The sequence below is a fragment of the Salmo trutta genome, chromosome 23, assembly GCF_901001165.1.
Source record: "Salmo trutta chromosome 23, fSalTru1.1, whole genome shotgun sequence".
NCBI classification, from domain to species: domain Eukaryota; kingdom Metazoa; phylum Chordata; class Actinopteri; order Salmoniformes; family Salmonidae; genus Salmo; species Salmo trutta.
Genome location: NC_042979.1, coordinates 28,545,760 through 28,571,453, shown reverse-complemented (window position 1 = coordinate 28,571,453; position 25,694 = coordinate 28,545,760). Strand labels below are relative to the sequence as shown.

The 25,694-nt window shown below is 45.2% G+C and overlaps 1 protein-coding gene across 5 annotated transcripts in view; it reads left to right on the top strand.

The window, feature by feature from the left end:
- LOC115159730 (AP-3 complex subunit beta-1) overlaps positions 1-12,762 on the top strand; it is an 86,526-nt gene extending 73,764 nt beyond the window's left edge. For all 5 annotated transcript variants that reach the window (XM_029709746.1, XM_029709745.1, XM_029709744.1 and 2 more), the window contains exon 27: positions 11,859-12,762. In XM_029709746.1, the coding sequence (XP_029565606.1) occupies positions 11,859-12,012 (154 nt within the window). In that variant the 3' untranslated portion in view covers positions 12,013-12,762. The remainder of the gene's footprint in view (positions 1-11,858) is intronic.
- Positions 12,763-25,694: the final 12,932 nt, after the last annotated feature.

Genomic DNA, 25,694 nt, shown 5'->3' with positions numbered 1-25,694 from the left:
CTTCTCCGTCACGCACACACACACACCTGACGGATAATTACCCCTCCATCTATCTCTCTCCTGCTCTCTCTCTCGTTTCCTCACCTGTCTCTCTTTCACTTCCTCTTTGTCCCTCTTTCTGTCTCTCCTATCTTTCCATCTGTCTCCCACTTTGTCCCTCTTTTACTTTGTCTCTACCTCCCTCCCTGTCTATCCAACTGTCTGAAAATAAGGGATCTTAGGGGGAGAGAGGGAGGACGGGGGATAAACAGAAGGGGATAGACAAACCAAGGGGGAGAAAGGGAGAGATGGAGAGAAGGAAAAAGAAAGAGGAGGAATGAGACACTAGCACAAGGTTACAGGGAGCTGGGAGGAGTAGAGGAGAGTGAGTGGAAATCAATGTTAGCCGGTGGGAGAGGCCTGCCTCCAATAAGGCAATACTTCATTTAGAATAACCAATAGGACAAATGACTCTGGGCTATCAATCTCTCTCTGCTGGCTGGCTGACGGCTGGGGAGGAAGCTACACTCTCCTCACTGTCCTTTAATGACGACACGCTCTCCTCTGGTCTCGCAATGATGACATGGACCTGGTCCAAAGACGACCCCTGGGCTAGCAGCCTCCCTTTCTGCACATCTGAAGGAGTCAGATAGGTGTACTGGAAGTTAGGTTAGCTGGAGCCGTCCACCGTTTTCTTCAGATCTGAAAGTACCAAAGAGGTATCTCATAGGTGGGGTTATAATTGATGCTGCACAACTACTAGAGCGCACTCTCTCACACACACACACACACACACGCGCGCACACTCACACACACACAGACCAGTGTTGACACAAATGCACACAGGAAGGATCGATGTGAGGGGAGACACACACTGAGAGCTCATTGTGGAGGTCACACTGCATTAATGTTACTGTGATGGAGGTGAACTCCACTAGGACCCCCTCTCCTCCCTAGGGACAGGCCTCTCCTGCCTGGGCACCAGCACACAAATTAGGCACTCTCCCTGGAGGTCAGGGTTCAGCCTTGAAGTGATGATCTTACATGGTATCATGTTTATATTGTATGGTGGTATTAGCCACAATACTATATTACATTTGATATTGTGGCTATTAGAATCATTTAAGGAAAAAAGCTAGCTGCATATCAGGTTTGTGCGCATGTGTACACGGGTGTATAGTGCACCTCTACTCCCTCTCAGCCATGCAGTATTGTTCATCACCAGCAGGGTGCAGCACTGCTACTCTCTACAAGCTGCCCTTACTAACGGAGGAAAACCTAACCACCTCAACACAGCCCAATAGATTGATGGAAAGGAGGCTGGCAATAAATCAAGCAGAAAAGCAAATGTAGAAAAAGCTGTTCTTGTTTGTGTCTAAACAGGGGGAATAGAATAAATCTGCTCTATTTTTCACTCCGTTTGAAAGCAAATGTGATCGTATTTGTATGCATTGGTTGGTTAGAGACCTTCATTTTTAAAAGTGCACCTTGGGAATTTTAAGCTGTGTTTGCTTCAATATAACATATTTATATATCCAATTTTATTTCCATTTGGTGATGACTGAAATGGAGTTAAATGCAAATATACTTTTTGTCCTATTAATCTTAAATTAATGAGGATGTTCAGTATTTTATCCCCTTAATTTTATTACTCGTAAAAATCATTATTTGATTATCACCTATAATACAAAACAAATTGCAGCCCAAAGCGCTTTTAGGCTTAATAATATTTATTTGTTTTTTATTATCCAGTTTTTAGTGGGTTTGTGAGCTTTATTGTTGAATGTGCCTCCAAATAATAACAATTATAACAGTAGTAGCAATGGTTATTTATGAACATATTCAATAACACTGCTAACAATGTCTGTTTGAGTGTGAGTCTTCTCTCTTCCCAATCCCCAACTCTGCATTTGTTAACACATCTGTATACTGTCCTTGTGAACTGTTCTTTATCCCTTCATCTCCCCCTGTTGTGTAGTGGTCAACACACACACACCTCTATCTCCCTCTCTCTATTGGTCATCAGTGTCCATATGGGCTGCAGTGTGGTCACTCAGTGTCCGTATGGCGGTGTTCTGGGAAATGTACTGCTCTCTAATAGGGGTTAATAGCAGTACCCATCTGGCTGTAGCTGGTCTGATCTGACCACCCTGCTGAAGGACACTTGGTCTTGGACATTCATCTGACCACATGGCCAGTGAAGCCCAGTTAAGCTCAGCTCAATGTGGGGTTGCTGGGAGCATGCTGCTGCATTAATGGCTCTAACCAGCCAGGGCCTGTTAGTGTTGTCTACCAGGCAGCCGCTATATGTCGGACCAGTCCAAAACACCATTATTATGTTTACTTCAAATGTTTGCTTGAATGTTTTTCTGGAATTTTTGTTTGAATATTCATATAATGTAAAGTGCTGGAAAAGCTCAACATAAATCCAATCCAGTAACGTCTCTCGTACAGCCAGTTGGTAGTGGTGGGTGGCAGACTGATCCTTGTTCTTCCTGACCCAGCCTGAGGTTGAATGTAAAGGTGAAGCCCACTTAGTGTTTGCATGGTGGGGTGTTGGAGGTGTACTGGAGGCAGATGGCATCAGGGAGAGGCTCTTTCCACTGAGGAGAATCACACATAATTGGAGAGTGATGCTTAGCAGCAGTCTGCCGATCGATGCCAATCCCTCCTCTCTAAGTCCGGGGGTTATCGTTTGCTTTTCTTTTCATACGCTGCAATTAATCCAGTGTTTAGCCCCTCTCACGCCTGCCTGGGGAGAGCATGGGCATACCAATGACCTGGTTAGGACCACTATCACCCCTACTGTGTGTGTGTGTGTGTGGTGTGTGTGTGTGTGTGTGTGTGTGTGTGTGTGTGTGTGTGTGTGTGTGTGTGTGTGTGTGTGTGTGTGTGTGTGTGTGTGTGTGTGTGTGTGTGTGTGTGTGTGTGTGTGTGTGGGCTCACGTCTGGTTTGTAAATGATGCTTCTTGGGGCTTCACTGTGCCCCGTTACGTTTTTTTTATTTTCATGAGGTGTGTGTCACCTCAGTGTGTCGTCTCTAGTCCTCAGTGTGAAATCAGAACCAGGGAGAATCCTGCCCAGAGGCCTACAGCTCAGAACTATAGGATAAAATGTTTCACCATGCACCAACCAGACAGACCTGTACACAGAAGTAACACACACACACAGAGACACTTAAATCACACCAACCAGTGATAAATGAAACATACTGTTGTCTGGCCTGAAGAGAGAGCGAGAGACCCCCCCATCCCTAAAATCCTTAAGCCACAGTGACCACACACCTCAGGCAGCTTACGTGGAATGAGGTTATAGCACAGGACACAGTGGCTGGGTAGGGCTTTTAAAATGATCGTTTGTGCTGTTTTTTAAACATATCTAAAGCTCTGTTTTTGGTAGCCGGAGCTTTTAGATTGGAGTCGTTAGATTGGTACATTTGAAAAATGACATATTTAGGCCTACACAATTGCTAAACGAGAAGAGAAAAGGAAAGAGTGGAGGGGTAGAATGAAAGAGTGGAGGGGTAGAATGAAAGAGTGGAGGGGTAGAATGAAAGAGTGGAGGGGTAGAATGAAAGAGTGGAGGGGTAGAATGAAAGAGTGGAGGGGTAGAATGAAAGAGTGGAGGGGTAGAATGAAAGAGTGGAGGGGTAGAATGAAAGAGTGGAGGGGTAGAATGAAAGAGTGGAGGGGTAGAATGAAAGAGTGGAGGGGTAGAATGAAGGAGAGAGGGATTAGTGGTGTTTTCAGTGGAGTGTGTCCTGTTGAAGTGGCTAATATTTTAATTAAGTCTGAGAGGACTGAGAGCTGCCTGATAAACTCCCTCTCCTCTGTTGATGGTAATTTAGCTGCTCCCCAGAGGCACAGCCAGACACACGTGTGTGTGTGTGTGTGTGTGTGTGTGTGTGTGTGTGTGTGTGTGTGTGTGCGCGCACATTTGTGTCGTCCTCCATCTCCCATAGGGTGTGTCGTCCTCCCTCTCCCATAGGGTGTGTCGTCCTCCCTCTCCCATAGGGTGTGTCCTCCTCCCTCTCCCATAGGGTGTGTCCTCCTCCCTCTCCCATAGGGTGTGTCCTCCTCCCTCTCCCATAGGGTGTGTCCTCCTCCCTCTCCCATAGGGTGTGTCCTCCTCCCTCTCCCATAGGGTGTGTCCTCCTCCCTCTCCCATAGGGTGTGTCCTCCTCCCTCTCCCATAGGGTGTGTCCTCCTCCCTCTCCCATAGGGTGTGTCCTCCTCCCTCTCCCATAGGGTGTGTCCTCCTCCCTCTCCCATAGGGTGTGTCTTCCTCCCTCTCCCATAGGGTGTGTCTTCCTCCCTCTCCCATAGGGTGTGTCCTCCTCCCTCTCCCATAGGGTGTGTCCTCCTCCCTCTCCCATAGGGTGTGTCCTCCTCCCTCTCCATAGGGTGTGTCCTCCTCCCTCTCCCATAGGGTGTGTCCTCCTCCCTCTCCCATAGGGTGTGTCCTCCTCCCTCTCCCATAGGGTGTGTCCTCCTCCCTCTCCCATAGGGTGTGTCCTCCTCCCTCTCCCATAGGGTGTGTCCTCCTCCCTCTCCCATAGGGTGTGTCCTCCTCCCTCTCCCATAGGGTGTGTCCTCCTCCCTCTCCCATAGGGTGTGTCCTCCTCCCTATCCCATAGGGTGTGTCCTCCTCCCTATCCCATAGGGTGTGTCCTCCTCCCTATCCCATAGGGTGTGTTCTCCTCCCTCTCCCATAGGGTGTTAGTTGGTGGGGGTGTTGTTTAGCTGTACCCAGAGACTGAAACAGTGCCAGCCCAGTAGCCCTTGGTCCTGTCTACAGGCCTGTTCCTAACATGCTCTGAGCCTTCTCTATCTGCTGTGGGGGGCTCCTCTTCACTGAGGTATTGTCAGGCCTGAGGGAGGGCTACTTGTCAATTCTAAGAGCGGGTCTTTGTGGGGTATTTGTCAGGCCTAACCAGGGGTCCACGGGGGGCCTTTGTCCCAGGGATGTAGTGCTAAACGGAGGCAGATGGCTGGGTGGTGTCAGCCACGTGGGGCACCAGAGGGGACAGGGAAGAGGGAGAAGGGGGCCCAGCACAGGCCTGTCACCCTAAAGAGGGGTTGGGTCACCCTGGGTCAGGCCCGCTGCCTGGCTCTTGTTAGCACCCTCAATGGGCACCATGTGTGCCCCATTTTAGTCCCCCTGTCTGTGGGGCTGGTATCCTAGGAAACCGGGCTGCTGAGAATTCTCCTGGGGGAGGGAGGGTCCCCCCACACACACTCTCTATTGCTCTCTCTGGGGAAAGGGGGTGAATGTGTTTGATTGACAAAAGGAGTGTCTCTCCTCCTTAATGGCTTTTTAGTCAGCTGGATAATAGACTGGCTATCTCTCTCTCTCTCTCTCCCTCTCTCTCTGACACCCCCTCACTAATGCTGGGTAATTACATGATTTGTAGTGTTTGGGAATTGTATTAATGGAGGATTTATGAGGGCCTGCTTGGTGTGTGTTAAAGGAAAGTTTCAGACATTTTGAATGTTATATTGTGTTTGTGCATCTCTGAGTGATGTTCTATCGATTCCCTGGGTCATTTCAGTTTTCATGTGTATCTGAGTTATTAGCGTTCAAGCAGGCAGAAATCCGGCCAGTATGACGTAGCAGCGTGATAAAGTCTCTCTCACTACGCTGGAACTTAATAGGAATACGACATTTAGATAGCAAAAACGTCTATCATACATGTCAGATTTCAATACTGGCTGATGTCATAACTTGGAAGGATGTCTTCTCTCGAATGAGCCATTGATCATAATTTTGCGATATTCCTACTTCGAGAAATGTCTAACTTAACGGATGGTCTAGCACATTTTTCCTATATGTCGGCCACTTTAGTCCAGGGTGCATTGCATGGTGCAGTTGCCAGAGATATTATAGAAAGGAGATGGGAATCCCACACAGAAGACTTTCGACCAATCGCGTTCACGTTGTCATGCTGTGTCACGCGATTGCTAAGCTAATCGCCACGCAATCCCTTCTCAAAGTCAGTGTATATGTCGAGAAACTTGTCTATTTTCCTCTAAAGTACATAATGTCACGATTCCAAAGCTATACGATACTACAGATAGCATGTTAATTATCTCACATTTCGGAAAAGATTTGTAATGTACTTCTTGTTGATGAAATTCATGCTAATGTTGGGTTTTTGAGCTAGCGCCCAATAGACTCCAATTCACTCCTTGAAGTAGAGCTCCTTGTCCCAGAATTGCCCAGAATGCAGCGCGCGGCCCATTGACGTAGCATGGGCAACTGCATTGTTCAGGGGCAGAACGACCGATTTTTACCTTGTCAGCTCGGGGATTCGATCTAGCAACCTTTCGGTTACTGGCCTAAAGCTCTAACCACTAGGCTACCTGCCGTCCCAACATGGTAAGATTGTAGACTCCGAAATTGATAGCTGTAAAATTGCCTAAACAAACTGCACTAACTAAACTCAGCAAAAAAAGAAACGTCCCTTTTTAAGGACAATGTCTTTCAAAGATAATTCGTAAAAATCCAAATAACTTCACAGATCTTCAATGTAAAGGGTTTAAACACTGTTTCCCATGCTTGTTCAATGAACCATAAACAATTAATGAACATGCACCTGTGGAACGGTCGTTAAGACACTAACAGCTTACAGACGGTAGGCAATTTAAGGTCACAGTTATGAAAACATAGGACACTAAAGAGGCCTTTCTACTGACTCTGGAAAAACTCAAAAAGAAAGATTCCCAGGGTCCCTGCTCATCTGCGTGAACGTGCCTTAGGCATGCTGCAAGGAGGCATGAGGACTGCAATGTGGCCAGGGCAATAAATTGCAATGTCCGTACTGTGAGACGCCTAAGACAGTGCTACAGGGAGACAAGACGGACAGCTGATCATCCTCGCAGTGGCAGACCACGTGTAACAACACCTGCACAGGATCGGTACATCCGAATATCACACCTGTGGGACAGGTACAGGATGGCAATAACAACTGCCCGAGTTACACCAGGAATGCACAATCCCTCCATCAGTGCTCAGACTGTCCACAATAGTCTGAGAGAGGCTGGACTGAGGGCTTGTAGGCCTGTTGTAAGGCAGGTCCTCACCAGGCATCACCGGCAACAATGTCGCCTATGGGCACAAACCCACCGTCGCTGGACCAGACAGGACTGGCAAAAAGTGCTCTTCACTGACGAGTCATGGTTTTGTTTCACCAGGGGTGATGGTCGGATTAACGTTTATCGTCGAAGGAATGAGCATTACACCGTGGCCTGTACTCTGGAGCGGGATCGATTTGGAGGTGGAGGGTCCGTCATGGTCTGGGACTGAGCTTGTTGTCATTGCAGGCAATCTCAACGCTGTGCGTTACAGGGAAGACATCCTCCTCCCTCATGTGGTACCCTTCATGCAGGCTCATCCTGACATGACCCTCCAGCATGACAATGCCACCAGCCATACTGCTCGTTCTGTGCGTGATTTCCTGCAAGAGAGGAATGTCAGTGTTCTGCCATGGCCAGCGAAGAGCCCGGATCTCAATCCCATTGAGCACATCTGGGACCTGTTGGATCGGAGGGTGAGGGTTAGGGCCATTCCCCCCAGAAATGTCCGGGAACTTGCAAGTGCCTTGGTGGTAGAGTGGGGTAACATCTCACAGCAAGAACTGGCAAATCTGGTGCAGTCCATGAGGAGGAGATGCACTCCAGTACTTAATGCAGCTGGTGGCCACACCAGATACTGACTGTTACTTTTGATTTTGACCCCCCCCCTTTGTTCAGGGACACATTATTACATTTATGTTAGTCACATGTCTGTGGGACTTGTTCAGTTTATGTCTCAGTTGTTGAATCTTATGTTCATACAAATATTTACACATGTTAAGTTTGCTGAAAATAAATGCAGTTGACAGTGAGAGGATGTTTCTTTTTTTGCTGAGTTTAGCTCCGTTACATGCTGATATTGTCTTTGGTATTATTGTGTGTAGCTAGCCAGCCCATAGAAAGAGCATTGCATTGTGGATTTTGTAGTGGACTTGAGCAGCAACAGATTTTCACAATGATTTTCCATGTTGCTTCCAACTTTATTATAATGCCAAAATGCTACATTTGTTCACCAAAAAATATTTTTCACACATATTATTGTTATTTAACACTGTAAATTAAAGGAATGAGTGGATTCTTCCTTTAAGAGTATTGGCAGCTGAAACACACATTGGTTGTTAATTTCATGAAGTTTATAGGTCAGCTATGTAACCTTAACTTACATCCCTAAACTTAGTGCCACCCTAGACTGAAAGACTAAATGTGCATTGTCATAATTCATGTTACATTGTATCTAGTCATTCCTGTATTTAGTTGGTTCTGTTACTGTTTCTTGCCACTTTAGAAGACAGGGTATGTGAACCCTTTGGAATTACTTGAATTTCTGCATAAATTGGTCATCGAATTTGATCCAATCTTCATCTAAGTCACAACAATAGACAAACATAGTGTGCTTACAATAATTTGTGTGTTATTCGTTTATTTTTCTTGTCTATATTGAATACATCATTTACACATTCACAGTGTAGGTTGGAAAAAGTATGTGAACCCCTAGGCTAATGACTTCTCCAAAAGCTAACCTGGAGTCCAATCAATGAGACGAGATTGGAGATGTTGGTTGGAGCTGCCTTGCCCTATAAAAAACGCTCACAAAATTTGAGTTTGCTATTCACAATAAGCATTGCCTGGTGTGAACCATGCCTCGAACAAAAGAGATTTCAGAAGACCTAAGATTAAGAATTGTTGATTTGCATAAAGCTGGAAAGGGTTACAAAAGTATCTCTAAAAGCCTTGATGTTCATCAGTCCACAGTAAGACAAAATGTCTATAAATGGAGAAAGTTCAGCACTGTTGCTACTCTCCTTAGGTGTGGCCATCCTGCAAAGATGACTGCAAGAGCACAGTGCAGAATGCTCAATGAGGTTAAGAAGAATCCTAGAGTGTCAGCTAAAGACTTACAGAAATCTCTGGAACATGCTAACATCTCTGTTGACGAGTCTACGATACGTAAAACACTAAACAAGAAGGGTGTTCATGGGAGAACACCACGGAAGAAGCCACTGCTGTTCAAAAAAACATTGCTGCACTTCTGAAGTTTGCAAAAGTGCACCTGGATGTTCTTCAGCACTACTGGCAAAATATTCTGTGGACAGATGAAACTACAGTTGAGTTGTTTGGAAGGAACACACAAGACTGTGTGGAGAAAAAAATGCACAGCACACCAACATCAAAACCTCATCCCAACTGTAAAGTATGGTGGAGGGCGCATCGTGGTTTGGGGCTGCTTTGCTGCCTCGGCCTGGACAGCTTGCTATCATCGACGGAAAAATTAATTCCCAAGTTTATCAAGACATTTTGCAGGAGAATGTTAGGCTACCTGTCCGCCAAAGCGCAACAGAAGTTGGGTGATGCAAAAGGACAACGACCCAAAACACAGAAGTAAATCAACAACAGAATGGCTTCAACAGAAGAAAATACATCTTCTGGAGTGGCCCAGTCAGTCCTGACCTCAACCTGATTGAGATGCTGTGGCATGACCTCGAGAGCAGTTAATACCAGACATCCCAATAATATTGCTGAAACAGTTTTGTAAAGAGGAATGGTACAAAATTCCTCCTGACCGTTGTGCAGGTCTGATCCGCAACTACAGAAAACGTTTGGTTGAGGTTATTGCTGCTAAAGGAGGGTCAACCAGTTATTAAATCCAAGGGTCCACATACTTTTCCCACCCCGCACTGTGAATGTTTACACGGTGTGTTCAATAAAGACATGAAAACGTGTAATTGTTTGTGTGTTATTAGTTTAAGCAGACTGTTTGTATATTGTGACCTAGATGAAGATCAGATCAAATTGTATGACCAATTTATGCAGAAATCCAGGTATTTCCAAATGGTTCACATACTTTTTCTTGCTGCTGTATATCCAGTCAGTCATGTAACCTTGTATCCAGTCAGTCATGTAACCCTGTATCTTGTATCCAGTCAGTCCTGTAACCCTGTATCTTGTATCCAGTCAGTCCTGTAACCCTGTATCTTGTATCCAGTCAGTCCTGTAACCCTGTATCTTGTATCCAGTAAGTCATGTAACCCTGTATCTTGTATCCAGTCAGTCCTGTAACCCTGTATCTTGTATCCAGTCAGTCCTGTAACCCTGTATCTTGTATCCAGTCAGTCCTGTAACCCTGTATCTGGTATCCAGTCAGTCCTGTAACCCTGTGTCTGGTATCCACTCAGTCATGTAACCCTGTATCTTGTATCCACTCAGTCCTGTAACCCTGTATCTGGTATCCAGTCAGTCCTGTAACCCTGTGTCTTGTATCCAGTCAGTCCTGTAACCCTGTGTCTGGTATCCACTCAGTCATGTAACCCTGTGTCTGGTATCCACTCAGTCATGTAACCCTGTATCTTGTATCCAGTCAGTCCTGTAACCCTGTATCTTGTATCCAGTCAATCATGTAACCCTGTATCTGGTATCCAGTAAGTCATGTAACCTTGTATCCAGTAAGTCATGTAACCTTGTATCCAGTAAGTCATGTAACCTTGTATCCAGTAAGTCATGTAACCTTGTATCCGGTCAGTCCTGTAAGTCATGTAACCTTGTATCCAGTCAGTCCTGTAACCCTGTGTCTTGTATCCAGTAAGTCATGTAACCCTGTATCTTGTATCCAGTCAGTCATGTAACCTTGTATCCAGTCAGTCATGTAACCTTGTATCCAGTCAGTCATGTAACCTTGTATCCAGTAAGTCATGTAACCCTGTATCTTGTATCCAGTCAGTCATGTAACCTTGTATCCAGTCAGTCCTGTAACCCTGTGTCTTGTATCCAGTAAGTCATGTAACCCTGTGTCTTGTATCCAGTCAGTCATGTAACCCTGTATCTTGTATCCAGTCAGTCATGTAACCCTGTATCTTGTATCCAGTCAGTCATGTAACCCTGTATCTTGTATCCAGTCAGTCATGTAACCTTGTATCCAGTAAGTCATGTAACCTTGTATCCAGTAAGTCATGTAACCTTGTATCCAGTAAGTCATGTAACCTTGTATCCAGTAAGTCATGTAACCTTGTATCCAGTAAGTCATGTAACATTGTATCCAGTAAGTCATGTAACATTGTATCCAGTAAGTCATGTAAGCTTGTATCCAGTAAGTCATGTAAGCTTGTATCCAGTAAGTCATGTAACCTTGTATCCAGTCAGTCCTGTAACCCTGTGTCTTGTATCCAGTCAGTCATGTAACCTTGTATCCAGTCAGTCATGTAACCTTGTATCCAGGCAGTCATGTAACCCTGTATCTTGTATCCAGTCAGTCATGTAACCCTGTATCTGGTATCCAGTAAGTCATGTAAGCTTGTATCCAGTCAGTCATGTAACCTTGTATCCAGTAAGTCATGTAACCTTGTATCCAGGCAGTCATGTAACCCTGTATCTTGTATCCAGTCAGTCATGTAACCCTGTATCTGGTATCCAGTAAGTCATGTAACATTGTATCCAGTAAGTCATGTAAGCTTGTATCCAGTAAGTCATGTAACCTTGTATCTAGTCAGTCCTGTAACCCTGTGTCTTGTATCCAGTCAGTCATGTAACCTTGTATCCAGTAAGTCATGTAACCTTGTATCCAGTAAGTCATGTAACCTTGTATCCAGTAAGTCATGTAACCCTGTGTCTTGTATCCAGTCAGTCCTGTAACCCTGTGTCTTGTATCCAGTCAGTCATGTAACCCTGTATCTGGTATCCAGTCAGTCATGTAACCCTGTATCTGGTATCCAGTCAGTCATGTAATCCTGTATCTGGTATCCAGTCAGTCATGTAACCTGTATCTGGTATCCAGTCAGTCCTGTAACCCAGTCTTGTATCTCCTGTTCCCTGTAGGTTTGCTGGTAAGACGGCCAGTAGTGGAGCTGTGGTGCTGGTGACGGTGGAGCTGAGGGAGTCGTCTACAGCCCTGATCACCATCAACACAGAGAAGAGTGTCATGGGCTCAATGCTGCTCCGAGACCTTAAACAGGCCCTGGCCCAGGCCTAGAGTCTACAGCGCCCCCTAGCCCCAGTCCTCCAACACAGGGAGAAATGCACAGCTGCCATGGAGAGGTCTCATACACATGCATGCAAAAACACACATACACTCACACATACACAACATTTATTTCTGTCTCCCAATCTCAATTCTTCTTCCTATCTTTCATTCTCTGTCACGCAAATACACACTTACATGCAGGCAAAGAGATTGATATTGTTTCTCTCATGCTTACACATCCTCTCATACGGTACACACACTCATACACACACCTCATCATATTTTTTTACACTGTGGCAATCTATTGTCAGCAATGAGCATCAATGTTTCTGCTGCATTTCATTTCAACAGGACTCTTGTGTCTCCCTAGACCAGAGACTCTTGTGTCTCCCTAGACCAGAGACTCTTGTGTCTCCCCAGACCAGAGACTCTTGTGTCTCCCTAGACCAGAGACTCTTGTGTCTCCCTAGACCAGAGACTCTTGTGTCTCCCTAGACCAGAGACTCTTGTGTCTCCCTAGACCAGAGACTCTTGTGTCTCCCTAGACCAGAGACTCTTGTGTCTCCCTAGACCAGAGACTCTTGTGTCTCCCCAGACCAGACACTCTTGTGTCTCCCCAGACCAGACACTCTTGTTTCTCCCCAGACCAGACACTCTTGTTTCTCCCTAGACCAGGTAACCAAAAATGTGTTCATTAATCAATGAGGTCTGTATCACTTTTGGTGAAAAGAACTGAATATATTAAAACTGTAACGTGAACTATGGTTGTTGACGGTTGTTTTGAATGAGTCTCTTGATTGTGGTGCGTTGTGTGTTCGGTTAGTGTCGGGTTGTTTTCCAGTGTGTTTGTGGGTAGGGTTACTTCATAGTGTGTGTCGGGTTGTTTTCCAGTGTGTTTGTGGGTAGGGTTACTTCATAGTGTGTGTTGGGTTGTTTTCCAGTGTGTTTGTGGGTAGGGTTGTTTTCCAGTGTGTTTGTGGGTAGGGTTACTTCATAGTGTGTGTCGGGTTGTTTTCCAGTGTGTTTGTGGGTAGGGTTACTTCATAGTGTGTGTCGGGTTGTTTTCCAGTGTGTTTGTGGGTAGGGTTACTTCATAGTGTGTGTCGGGTTGTTTTCCACTGTGTTTGTGGGTAGGGTTACTTCATAGTGTGTGTCGGGTTGTTTTCCAGTGTGTTTGTGGGTAGGGTTACTTCATAGTGTGTGTCGGGTTGTTTTCCAGTGTGTTTGTGGGTAGGGTTACTTCATAGTGTGTGTCGGGTTGTTTTCCAGTGTGTTTGTGGGTAGGGTTACTTCATAGTGTGTGTCGGGTTGTTTTCCAGTGTGTTTGTGGGTAGGGTTACTTCATAGTGTGTGTCTGGTTGTTTTCCAGTGTGTTTGTGGGTAGGGTTACTTCATAGTGTGTGTTGGGTTGTGGTGCAGTGTGTTTGTGGGTAGGGTTACTTCATAGTGTGTGTCGGGTTGTTTTCCAGTGTGTTTGTGGGTAGGGTTACTTCATAGTGTGTGTCGGGTTGTTTTCCAGTGTGTTTGTGGGTAGGGTTACTTCATAGTGTGTGTTGGGTTGTGGTGCAGTGTGTTTGTGGGTAGGGTTACTTCATAGTGTGTGTCGGGTTGTTTTCCAGTGTGTTTGTGGGTAGGGTTACTTCATAGTGTGTGTCGGGTTGTTTTCCAGTGTGTTTGTGGGTAGGGTTACTTCATAGTGTGTGTCGGGTTGTTTTCCAGTGTGTTTGTGGGTAGGGTTACTTCATAGTGTGTGTCGGGTTGTTTTCCAGTGTGTTTGTGGGTAGGGTTACTTCATAGTGTGTGTTGGGTTGTGGTGCAGTGTGACTGACTGACTGTCTTGGGTTTCGGTGTGTTGGCTATGTGTGTGTTGGGTTAGTATGCAATGTGTGTGTTGGGTTAGGATGCAATGTTGGGTTAGGGTGCTGTGTGATTTTGTGTCTGGCTGTGTTTTGGGATAGAATATAGTGCGTTTGTGTGTTGTGTGTGTTGTGGTTTGTGTCTGGCTGTGTTTTCCAGCTCATAAGCGAGGTGTCTCTGAGGGCTGTAGAGAACACCTGTTAGATCATCCATCACCTCTCCCTACGCACTCATTCCCCCTGCCAGCTGTTCATCACACACCGACAGGCCATAGACACACACAAACACTACAACCGGCCGCAAAATATTTTTTCACACCCACTTCTTCTGCCATTTTCCCCTCAGACACACACAGCGAGAGCTGCTGTAACTGGCAGTGTATAGAAACGGCTTTATCTGCCATTATGACACAAGCCGTTAAGGCCTACTGCAGCTCCGTCGGACCCACACACACACACACACACACACACACACACACACACACACACACACACACACACACACACACACACACACACACACACACACACATCTGGAGCTTTTACACTCCCGGCTTGACGTTTTTATGTCACATTTAGAGAGGGAATGATCTGATGCTAAATCAGATTTTACTCAACACAGACGGACTGCTGCTTCATACTTGTAGCTTACTGGGCTGAACTGAAGTCATGTATGTTTGTATTAGATATTGTTCCCACTATGGAGATTGGTTCGGTATTGTTGTAATGAATATGTACGGTATCTTAGATGCTTTCTTTCATGTTCCAGTTAACATTAGGGGAAAGGGGGATACCTAGTCAGTTGTACAACTGAATGCCTTCAACTGAAATGTGTCTTCCATATTTAACCCAACCCCTCTGAATCAGAGAGGTGCAGGGGGCTGCCTTAATCGACATCCACGTCTTCGGTGCCCGGGGAACAGTGGGTTAACTGCCTTGCTCGGGCAGAACGACAGATTTTTACCTTGTCAGCTCAGGGATTCGATCCCGCAACCTTTCGGTTACTGGCCCAACGCTCTAACCACTAGGCTACCATTATCAGACATTTATAGGAATTTGTGAGAGACTGGGTTTGAGCCGGGATTGACTGCAGGTCACAAGACTGCGTAAGCCCGCTAAACGGAAGCTAAAGTACTCTGAATGCAATTTCCCTTCAGGTTTGGGCATTAGAAGTTTTGGGCATTAGAAGGTGTAGTGTAGTAAAGAGCCTCTAGTGTGTGTGTGTGGGGGGGGGGGAGACCTTACGTCTGTTTTGGCAACACTAAGTCAACATCCAACAGACTGTACATTTTACTAGATTGGCATTTTCCATTAAAACACAAATCAGGAAATACATGAGAGCGGACAATTATTTATCATTTGATAACAACAAAACAAAGGTGGTACCACCAGCATGTTAATTGAATTATTGTGAGTGGCTGAGTTACCTGGTTCTCTGGACACCTCTCCCCAATAGCTAAACAACCATACCTTCTGTGCATCTGCTACTTTATTGTGAAAGGTATGTTGTAAAAACCTCTTAGTCTGCTGTTACTATAAACGACATGATGACCAACATGTTGTACAACGGTCCGCGAGAGAAACTCTGAAATGAACACTTATTTCATAGTAGCCACTAGATGCAGTTATAATAAACAGAGTGGTTTCTGTTTTCTTCCTACACATGTCTCTATCTTTTGAATGGTTTATTAAGCTACAACATATTATTACCCCATCACTAAAAAGATAACTCTCAGGAACACGTGTCTCTTCTGTTTCCCTCTACAATGACCACAAGCTGTTCAAGACTCATTAGAACAGAGTGGACAGGACCAGCCACTAAATCAGAGGGGGAGAAGAACATCATCAATGATGACACTGAAGATCATACAAAATGATTGCCTGATGATCTTCTGAACTTCCCAATACCTTTCTGATGCATTTCAGTTACTTCAAACCATACTTCCTTCAGATTGAATACTGTTAAACGTACTGTCAGGCTGATTTGTAATAGCTCCAATTAAAGAAGTAAACATTGGCCGTTGATTACATAATGTTTTGTTACGTGGTGGTGTTGCGATTTTAGTTTTAGTTTTTTTGCAAAATGGGGTCGCACGCCAAAGTCTGGGATCCCCTGTTCAAACTTTTTTTTCTCTGCTATTACTATAAACGACATCATCAACATGTTGGACAAACGTCTTTGTCTGTCGTAACTATAATGACGTTGTAATACTGAACACAAGCAGGACACAGACAGGCAGTCTAAGTAACAATTTAATGTTCTTAATTATTTCATATTCATTTGATTTATTTTCCTCTCAATTAAACAAAAGTTTATTTTTGGTGATTGACAAAATTGAATCATGATAGCAGACATATCTGAGATAGTTATGTTGATAAGGTTTTCATTTGACTAGCTACCTGATCTGACTGATTAAAGGAACGGAAACATTACAGTCCTTATTATAACAGTCGCTGGTGGTTGTTTTGCTCCTCCTTGACGTGATCATCACATCACCAAGGCAACAGCTCCACATCTATCTCAAAGTTCAGTCATCTTCCTAATTTGATGTAGGCAGCGGCTAAGTTGTGTGAATGGAAACAATACGAAGAACAACTGAACTGGTCCTTCTTGGTCTTGTATTCAATGTCTTTGACTGAATGTTAGACTGGATAAGAAACTGTAGAAAGGCTGATGTAGACAAACTAAGAAGCACGCGTGCACACACGCACACGCACACACACACACACACACCCACCCACTAGTCTACTCTCCCTGCATGTGTGATCCATCTCCCAGGTTGGCACCTACTATAATGGGCTGGGGGTGAGGGGCCTGCCTCTCTCCCTCCTCCCCTTCTCTCCCTCTCCCCTCTGTGGTGACAGCTTGATTTCGTGCTCGCTCTCTCAGGGCGACATGATGGGCCTGTTAATATGGACTTTTCATGGTGTCTGTCTGAGAATAGGAGAGAGGGACATGCGGGAGGGAAAAAGAAGGTCCCAGTTAAGGACACGCCTGTCTTATTGCCAAAGGGAGGGATGGGGTAGAAAGGGGGATAGAAGGAGGGATAGAGAGGGTCCCAGACAGACACTAAAGGAAACTGCTGTCTGACCTGAGCAGATAAGGCACTTCTCATTAACCACAGTGTCTCCCTGTGCACAGATGTGCAGACACACACACACATTACAATTCAAAGACACCTTCCCTGGCGAGCTTGCACTCTCTAACACACCTTTGAATATAAGTAATATACGGTATAATATAGGGCCATATTACCAGAACAAGATGAAGCCTATACCTGAACTGAAAGGTGATGTTTCGACCTTTTAGGTCTTCATCCGTACACTAACAGGAACTGTAGACAGTCAGGGCCTCTATTCCAGACTCCTTTCTCACACTCAGGGCCTCTATTCCAGACTCCTTCCTCACACTCAGGGCCTCTATTCCAGACTCCTTCCTCACACTCAGGGCCTCTATTCCAGACTCCTTCCTCACACTCAGGGCCTCTATTCCAGACTCCTTCCTCACACTCAGGGCCTCTATTCCAGACTCCTTCCTCACACTCAGGGCCTCTATTCCAGACTCCTTCCTCACACTCAGGGCCTCTATTCCAGACTCTTTCCTCACACTCAGGGCCTCTATTCCAGACTCCTTCCTCACACTCAGGGCCTCTATTCCAGACTCCTTCCTCACACTCAGGGCCTCTATTCCAGACTCCTTCCTCACAGACAGGGCCTCTATTCCAGACTCCTTCCTCACAGACAGGGCCTCTATTCCAGACTCCTTCCTCACACTCAGGGCCTCTATTCCAGACTCCTTCCTCACACTCAGGGCCTCTATTCCAGACTCCTTCCTCACACTCAGGGCCTCTATTCCAGACTCCTTCCTCACACTCAGGGCCTCTATTCCAGACTCCTTCCTCACACTCAGGGCCTCTATTCCAGACTCCTTCCTCACACTCAGGGCCTCTATTCCAGACTCCTTCCTCACACTCAGGGCCTCTATTCCAGACTCCTTCCTCACACTCAGGGCCTCTATTCCAGACTCCTTCCTCACACTCAGGGCCTCTATTCCAGACTCCTTCCTCACACTCAGGGCCTCTATACCAGACTCCTTCCTCACAGACAGGTTCTCTATTCCAGACTCCTTCCTCACAGACAGGGCCTCTTTTCCAGACTCCTTCCACAGTCAGACCTCCTGCTCTTAATTCCTCAGCAACTTCAAGGTTTTTCCTTATCTCTCCCACCACTTATTTTACCTGTACATCCAAACATTTATTACAGCAGATGTATTTGAAGCTGTACATTGTCTCTCCACATTGATTAACCTCCAATATGATAACCAATCAAAATAAATACTTGCAAACAAAAACTCACATGTTCAGTCAATGCAGAGACAATTTACAAACCATAATACTTAAACGTTGATTTTATTCATTCGTGAGATAAAGTGGAACAGAATAGGGTTTGATGAATACTATGTTTTGGAGGGAAGTGGAAAGTGTCATATCCACCCCAAATGCAATCTTCTCCCCCAAACCATCTCTGTCTGTCACCAGGGGACCCCTGGGGATGGTGATTGTGGTGATTAGGCTTAAATTGATGCTTCACAGCTATTGTGTGACTCTCCTTTATTGTAATTATATTTTTTTCTGCGCTGAAGTTTCTTTTAAATGCTGCTCTGAAGCGTGGAGACTAATGAACTACATCTTCCCACTCAGAAATGTTCAATCAGGTCTTCGTTAGGACGACACACACATTCAGGCTTTCAGTACATTAGATTTTTCACTTTACGTTTTTCTGGCTTCACATGTGTATCTATCTGCTGTGTGCAGACTGGAGTAGGGGAAGAAAATGTTCTGTTGAGATGGGGGGAGGGGGGTTGGAATGCGTGCATTTGTACCTGTGTGCACACACACACATAGAAATGTCCATAGTGATAGAGCAACCCAGTCTCATGAGATAAACATCTACTTTAAATGTATTTGCCAACAACTTGCATTTGATCTTTTTTGCAGTAAAATGTTCCACTACAACGTTTTCAATATGTAACATATCAACCTTTTTAATATATTTTATAATCGATTTATAAACCCTTTATAAAGTATACTTTCATGTAAAGTGATTGCAAACCAAGTAATTTGAGGAGCGGCATGCAGCCAGGTGCATCCTGCCTCTCCTCTCCTCTCTGTGCTCTCTAAGTGAACGCACAATGGGAACAGAATGCCTTTATGATGGCTCTCTGTAAGAAACCACCCCTCCACCCTTCCCAGTTGTTAATTAGCGTTTGATTGCGCTGTAAAAACCAGCGGAGTGCATTAAAGAGTGATCAACGCAGTCCAAACGGAGATTGGCTTCATTAACACGGATGAGGGGATAAAAAGATTTAGTGTGTTGATTCAAGCCGAGGTAAACACATTTTGCGCCCCACCTACACAAGCACTTTATTTACCGTGATCATAATTTATTTGAAAGCAGTGAGGAGCTAGGCATGAGGCCCCTGACAGGTTAAAATGTGTTAATGTAAGGTAATAAGTTAAAAGGGGTGAGAGGAAGGTGAGTGGCGTTAAAGTGCTTGACTGTCCTATTCAGTAGCAATTTGGGCCCATAAATGCTTGCACTAAAACAGACTCCGTCTGAAATAGTGGAGTATTAGCCACACAAAAGACGCATAAACCTCTGTGATTCACACTCACAAAGCCCCTGGCGGCACTCCTCTCCAGGCAGGCCCCTAATGAAGACCTGTATTTCACAGGGCCTACACAATAAAGCATAGCGGAGTGGAGTGCTCAGGGCTGGTACCCTTCCTGGCCTATACAAGCACTTTGCATTTGCCTCTTCCTCCCTCTCCAGCCTCGACTGTAAGAGTCATAGCGGAGAAAAGGAGAACACACAGCCAGGCAATATCTATTTGGGTTGATCCGCCATGTAGCTTTTTAAATTAGGGGTCTCATTGACAGACCATTAGGGTTGAAAAGGTTCTGAGCTGAGATGCATGTGTTTGTGTAAAAGCATGAAGAGATGCAGAGTGGGTACAAAAGGTAAATAATACTTTCTCATTTGCACCAAATGAAAAAGGAAATGGTCTGTTTTTGAATTAAAAACGTTTCCTCAAATGAAATGTGTTGTTTTCGGGCCCATGTTAATTCAGTGTATATTATTTTTGTGAACTGAGAAGACTGTGTACATGACATGGTTGGCAGCAGCAAAGCAATGAGGTCTCCTCAATCAATGGACCCTTCACATGTTTGCATTAAATGTTGTAACATGTTTCTTCACCAAATGTTGGTTGTCTTATAGAGTGAATTTATCATTATATAGGCTCAAGTCCAACAACACAAGAAATGAGGGATACATATTTTTTCCATTCCATATTAATTGTGTAAAGATGATAAAGTTGGTCAATATGACAGAGCATTTGACATTTGGAGTCAGTGACTCTATGAATGGTGAGGAGATTACGCGAATTTGTATTGAGAACAAACAATTAGCCTACTGTAATTTATATTGGGAACAACCAGCTCAAACCGTGTAAATCCCATTCCAGGCACAACCACACACCAACCTCGCTAGATCAGAATGTTTGACAAATTGCCTATTTGTGTGTGAACTTAGAACCGATCCAGCGGGGGACTATGCCTATAGCGTGTCGATGGAGAACTCCCTTTTTAGCACGGCGATTGGAGATGATGTCACGGGAGTGCGCGTGGAGTCATTAATATACCTCATCCCTGCTCCCTCTTTTCAGAGGCCTCCCCGTCCGAGTGCCTCGCTCCATGCATGCGCTCTCATCTGAATGCTAATTTCCTATTTAAAATCCTCCCTCACGCGCGTAGATGGGGTGTGTGGAGGAGGACTGAATGTTTCTTCTAAAAACCACAGATGTAGAGTATCAAACCCTCGCTGCTGCTGGCTGCTTCTCCTCGCGCTTGTTCGCATTCGGGCCCAATTAATTAACCCGCGGGCTTTGTGGGGCGGGCAGGTATACTCCTGCAGTGGCCACAGGCGGTGGACTCGCTCGCGCTCTCAGATTTAAATGCGCATCTCATTTTCATGATTATGAGCATGCAAGCACCGCACAGACTGCCACTTTGTTTGGAGAGAGAGAAAAAAGGACAGTTTTGATACCCCTCCAAACCTCCATGTCCACCCCTTAATCCCCTTGAGGTCCCTGGCCTGCGGTTTAGAGGTTCTCAGAGGCGGCTCTTGGGCCAGTCCAGTCGATCTGCAGTTTTGGGAAATAAAACGCTTTTTAAAGGGTTCTATTGTTCTCTCCACGTACCCGCCTGGCTCTCCATGGAACGTCTCAAATAGAAAGTGACTGGCCTTTAATTGGAGTGGTCGGTAAGCAGTTGTCATATGGAAATATTTGAATAGAGATTATGTGCTGTACTTCACTCAAATCCACTCCGTTTAGAGAATTAGAAGTAACTTATTGGAAGGGCAACGGCGAAGCCATGGGGATTATATAAATGGACTATATTCAGACAATTAATACTTTAACGAGATCAGGAACCGGCTGGTTAATATTTGAAAGGAGTTTGGGGCACTTCGGTTGAGACTGTGTCGTGTGGTGAAAAACATGTCTAAATACCGGGATTACTCGCCTAATAGTTGTAAACGTGTCACTCTTCACGCTCTCCTATTCTAGACTAGACCTGTGACCAAATCACTCCAAGGCCTAAATGCACTACAATAAAATAAACAGTAGGCCTTCTATTTGAAAATGTGTTACTAATCGTCAATGTCATCTAGTTTTTGATTGAAAATTATTTCCAATCGACGACTACGAAAAGCGGAAACAGCCAGGCAGTGCATCGGCTGTAGTTATACGGCATCCCTAATCATGTCGTTTCCAATTGTGTGATTTATGTGGGTTCCCTAAATGTAGGCTATGATTAGGGGGCTTGGTGATGGCGAGGCGCTGCGTGCAGTTTGGATGACTCCACGAGGCGGTGGAGTAAATGGGCGTTTTATTTATCGCAGTGCCAGGACCCCCCTTAGCGGAAGAGCGCTCTCCCAAATTGAAATATAGCGGAGTTTACTCTCCTGATTAGTGGCTCGCGCAGCCCAAGGCTATCATCAAACAGAGAAGCCCTGCGCGTTCTGACATCTAATTGCGTGTGAATTAATGTGGCCAAGAGTGACAGCGGCAAAGCCTCAGCCTCCGTCCCTCCCTGCATCTCTCCTCCCTGCATCTCTCCTCCCTCCCTCCGACACAATAACCACAGCAGTGCCATAACTCGAGGACTGGTGCACCTCAACAGTGACCTGATATTCTACCAAATTTAGCCTTTTTGATAAAACGATTAATTCATATCTGAATGGTCATTTCTTTGATGACGCCACATTAGATTTTGAGAGTAGGATTTCTATATATATAGAAATCCTATTCTATACAGGCAGACAGACAGACCCATGTGTTGCCTATTCTATGAATGGCTGCCTTCTACGATAAGTCACACACTTCCCTCCCAAGAGGCTATGGCAGGTGTAGTGTCTGGAGACTAAACATCTGAGCATCCAACTGCTTTTGATAGACTGACTTTTTTCCATAAACATTCATTTTAAAAGACGGTGATAAAAACAGCACTTAATGTGGAAAAGTCCTTTCAGATCAAACTCTGATCCGCCGCTTTTATGACAGGTTCTTTAATTAATGCAGCAATCTAAAACAAATTATTAAAAGTAGCGTAATTGGATAATCAACTCAGAATATTGTTCGCTTCAGAGATCGAACCAACCGAAACGACTCCATAGATGTGTGTGTATTGAATCATCAATAAAGGCAATGCGTTGTTTTCCTTTAACTTTTCGGTACCATTTCAGAACCACTGGCAGCGACAGAACCGGGGCTCTTGTATGATGTTCAGCACCACAAGTCAGTGGACAGCGACTGTTTTATGTGACGCTGCACATTACCGACCTCTGGGATAAGCCCATGTAGAGGCCTACACAGCTACAAGTAGTTGTCTCCCCATGGTACTCCATTCAGCCATACTAGTTAAAACCTATACAATTGTAAAAAGGGAGGCTACATCTGCGAATAATTGAAACAGAGTTATCCAGTATAACTTTATTAAAATTGACGTTGAAAATATCTGAAGTTCAGACCATACAACAGCCATTTAGGGCACCCTGCCTGCCTCTGCCCCTCGGGTGAGAAACCCGTTAACCTGAACGGAAATGTGTCAGCGGCGCGAGGCCCTGGAGGAGCTCACCTGAGCGTTGCTGTGTGAACCGGAGATCGCTCCTATAAAGTCGCAGCAGTCTGTGACCTTTACTGTAATTCATCACGCGCCACAGTGACGGGGAGGCCCTTCACACGCCGATAATTTGATTACTATAACATCTGTAACATCAATAATGTCCGATGAGATTGTTTTGCGCAACCAAACATGCAGGCCGGGGAGGAGGGGGTCATATCGTCATTGACATTTAACCCACAGCATAGGCGCACCACGCCATTAAAACCAGGTTGGATGATCTCGCTGAAGAGGGTGTGATTTTTAAAGGTGACAACTTCCTCAGATGATGATGATGACGATGAAGATGTAGTCTAATGGCACACGCCATGAAAATAATTGTCCCCCCATTACGCATGAATCTGAACTATTTTGGCACAGCAGCGTTAAAACATTTATCCAAACCAACTTTAATCTATGAAGCTTTATAGTCCTGATTACCATCATCAAGCTGTAACTGCCATGGACGGTCAGTTACGCATCGAACAAGGGCAAGCTAAATAGCCTATCCCTGCAATGCAAACCAACAGTGAAGTGAAAGCGTGCACCACTCAAAGAAGGGTTTATTTTGGGCCTCGTTGCGCGCACGTGCATCTCCGGAAGCCCGTTTCCACGGTTTCCCCTTCTCACAGAGAGAGAGAAGGGGAAATGTGGAGGATATAAATGTTTTGCTTAACCAGAGGAAACATCGCTGCCGCTAACCGATCGCCGGATCCATTAAGCTAATTTATTAAACGCAATTTGCCTTGTGTCATTGGGCTGAGTAGCTCGGGAGAGAGAGGCTTGAAAACGGGGAGACAAGGGCGGCTGGCGGGACTGCAGGGGGAACACGGTTCTGACACGCAGAATTAGAGGCGAATTAAGAGCCTCAATGAAAAGGTAGTTCCAGGATAGACAGAACAGAGGAGTATAAGAAACGATAGATACTGTAAATTGTCATGCTGCCTGCAGGAATGTCCACCAGAGCTGTTGCTAGAGAATTGAATGTTAATTTCTCTAACATAAGCCGCCTCCAATGTCGTTTTAGATCATTTTGCACGAAGTCCAACCGGCCTCACAACCGCAGACCACGTGCAACCACACCAGCCACATCCGGCTTCTTCACCTGCGGGATCGTCTGAGACCAGCCACACGGACAGCTGATGAAACTGAGGAGTATTTATATCTGTAATAAAGCCATTTTCGAGCAAAAAATAAATAAATCTGATTGGCTGGGCCTGGCTCCCCAGTATGTGGGCCCATGCCCTCCCAGGTCCACCTATGGCTGCCTCCCTGCCCAGGCATGTTACATTTATTTCAATTGACTGATTTCCTTGTATGAACTATAACTCAGTAAAATCGTTGAAATTGTTGGATGTTGGGTTTATATTTTTGTTCAGTATATATGCATAGGCATATCATTGGAAACCTGCTTATATTCAGTGACATTAGTCTGTCTTCTGCAGCTTGTAAACCTGGATGCCTTATTCAGTGACTTTCGTCTATCGGGTAGCCTATTTTTCATAGCCTACACATCAGAAACCTGGATACATTTCCATAGTGTATTTTGCCAGCTATATGGACTTGAGCTCTTGCTTGGTCGTGCTTGGCAGAGTTCCCACTTGCAGGTATGCATGATTAGCACGTTTCTCTGCTGGCTAATGTGGTCCGGATTTTTTTCCCCACGCACACAGCATTAAATCATCCTGCAGTTTGTTTTGCAATCCCCTTTGTTCTGCTCGGAGGGTTCTACTCACGAAGGTTCCCAGCGTTCTGGTTCCACTATTAGGTATATTTAAAGGCGCTCTGTAACTAGGCTCCTGCCTCCTATTTCCACGGTTGACTTGCTTTTTGTGCAAACCCACACCAGCTATTTTTCTCAGCAGTCACAACAGTTAATGTTACATTAGGTGTTTGATGTTTTCCTCATTTTAGCCAATATTGTTCCGAGATAACAATGTAAAATGAAACCGCAAGGAGCGTTCGAATTCCCCAGAAGGATTCAGGGAGGAGAGGGGAAAAACCGTACGCCATGGCTATTAGCTTGTGTAATTTATTTTGTGTATGTCAGAAAAAGAATATGGGCTTTGTTTTCCATTACCAAACAGTACAATCTTATTTCCATCACTGCACCGTTAAGTAATTTGCGAAAAAATCCGACGGACTCCGGCGGCATGCTCGTGGCGTGTGTTTAAACTCATTACTTTGCCTTTTAATCAAACCGCGCGCTCGTGTCAAAACGCGCTATTTTCGCCATGCATCTCCTCACGCTCGTTCCAGTTCACCGGGTGACCTTGAAAATGTTTGCACTTCTAAACGTCTCCCCCCCACTCTCTCTCTCACTTTTCCCCTTTCTCTCCCTCGGCCTAGCTCTCCAAGTCTCATCCATTTCTGCCTACCCGGGTAAATACACATCAGTGTGAAACGGGAGAGCGTGTATTGGCAAAGTAATCACTTTTTAGAAGGTGATAATGATAACGATGATGGTGCACGGGGAGACAGCCTGGCTATATATGAGAAACTTGTAGCACGCTGATGGAGCAGAGCAGGCTGAGACTCCTGCCTGAGCTAAAGTGTCAAATCTAAGCTAGTTCATTCACACAATGAGCTTGGGTGCCTCAGTCCACATTTC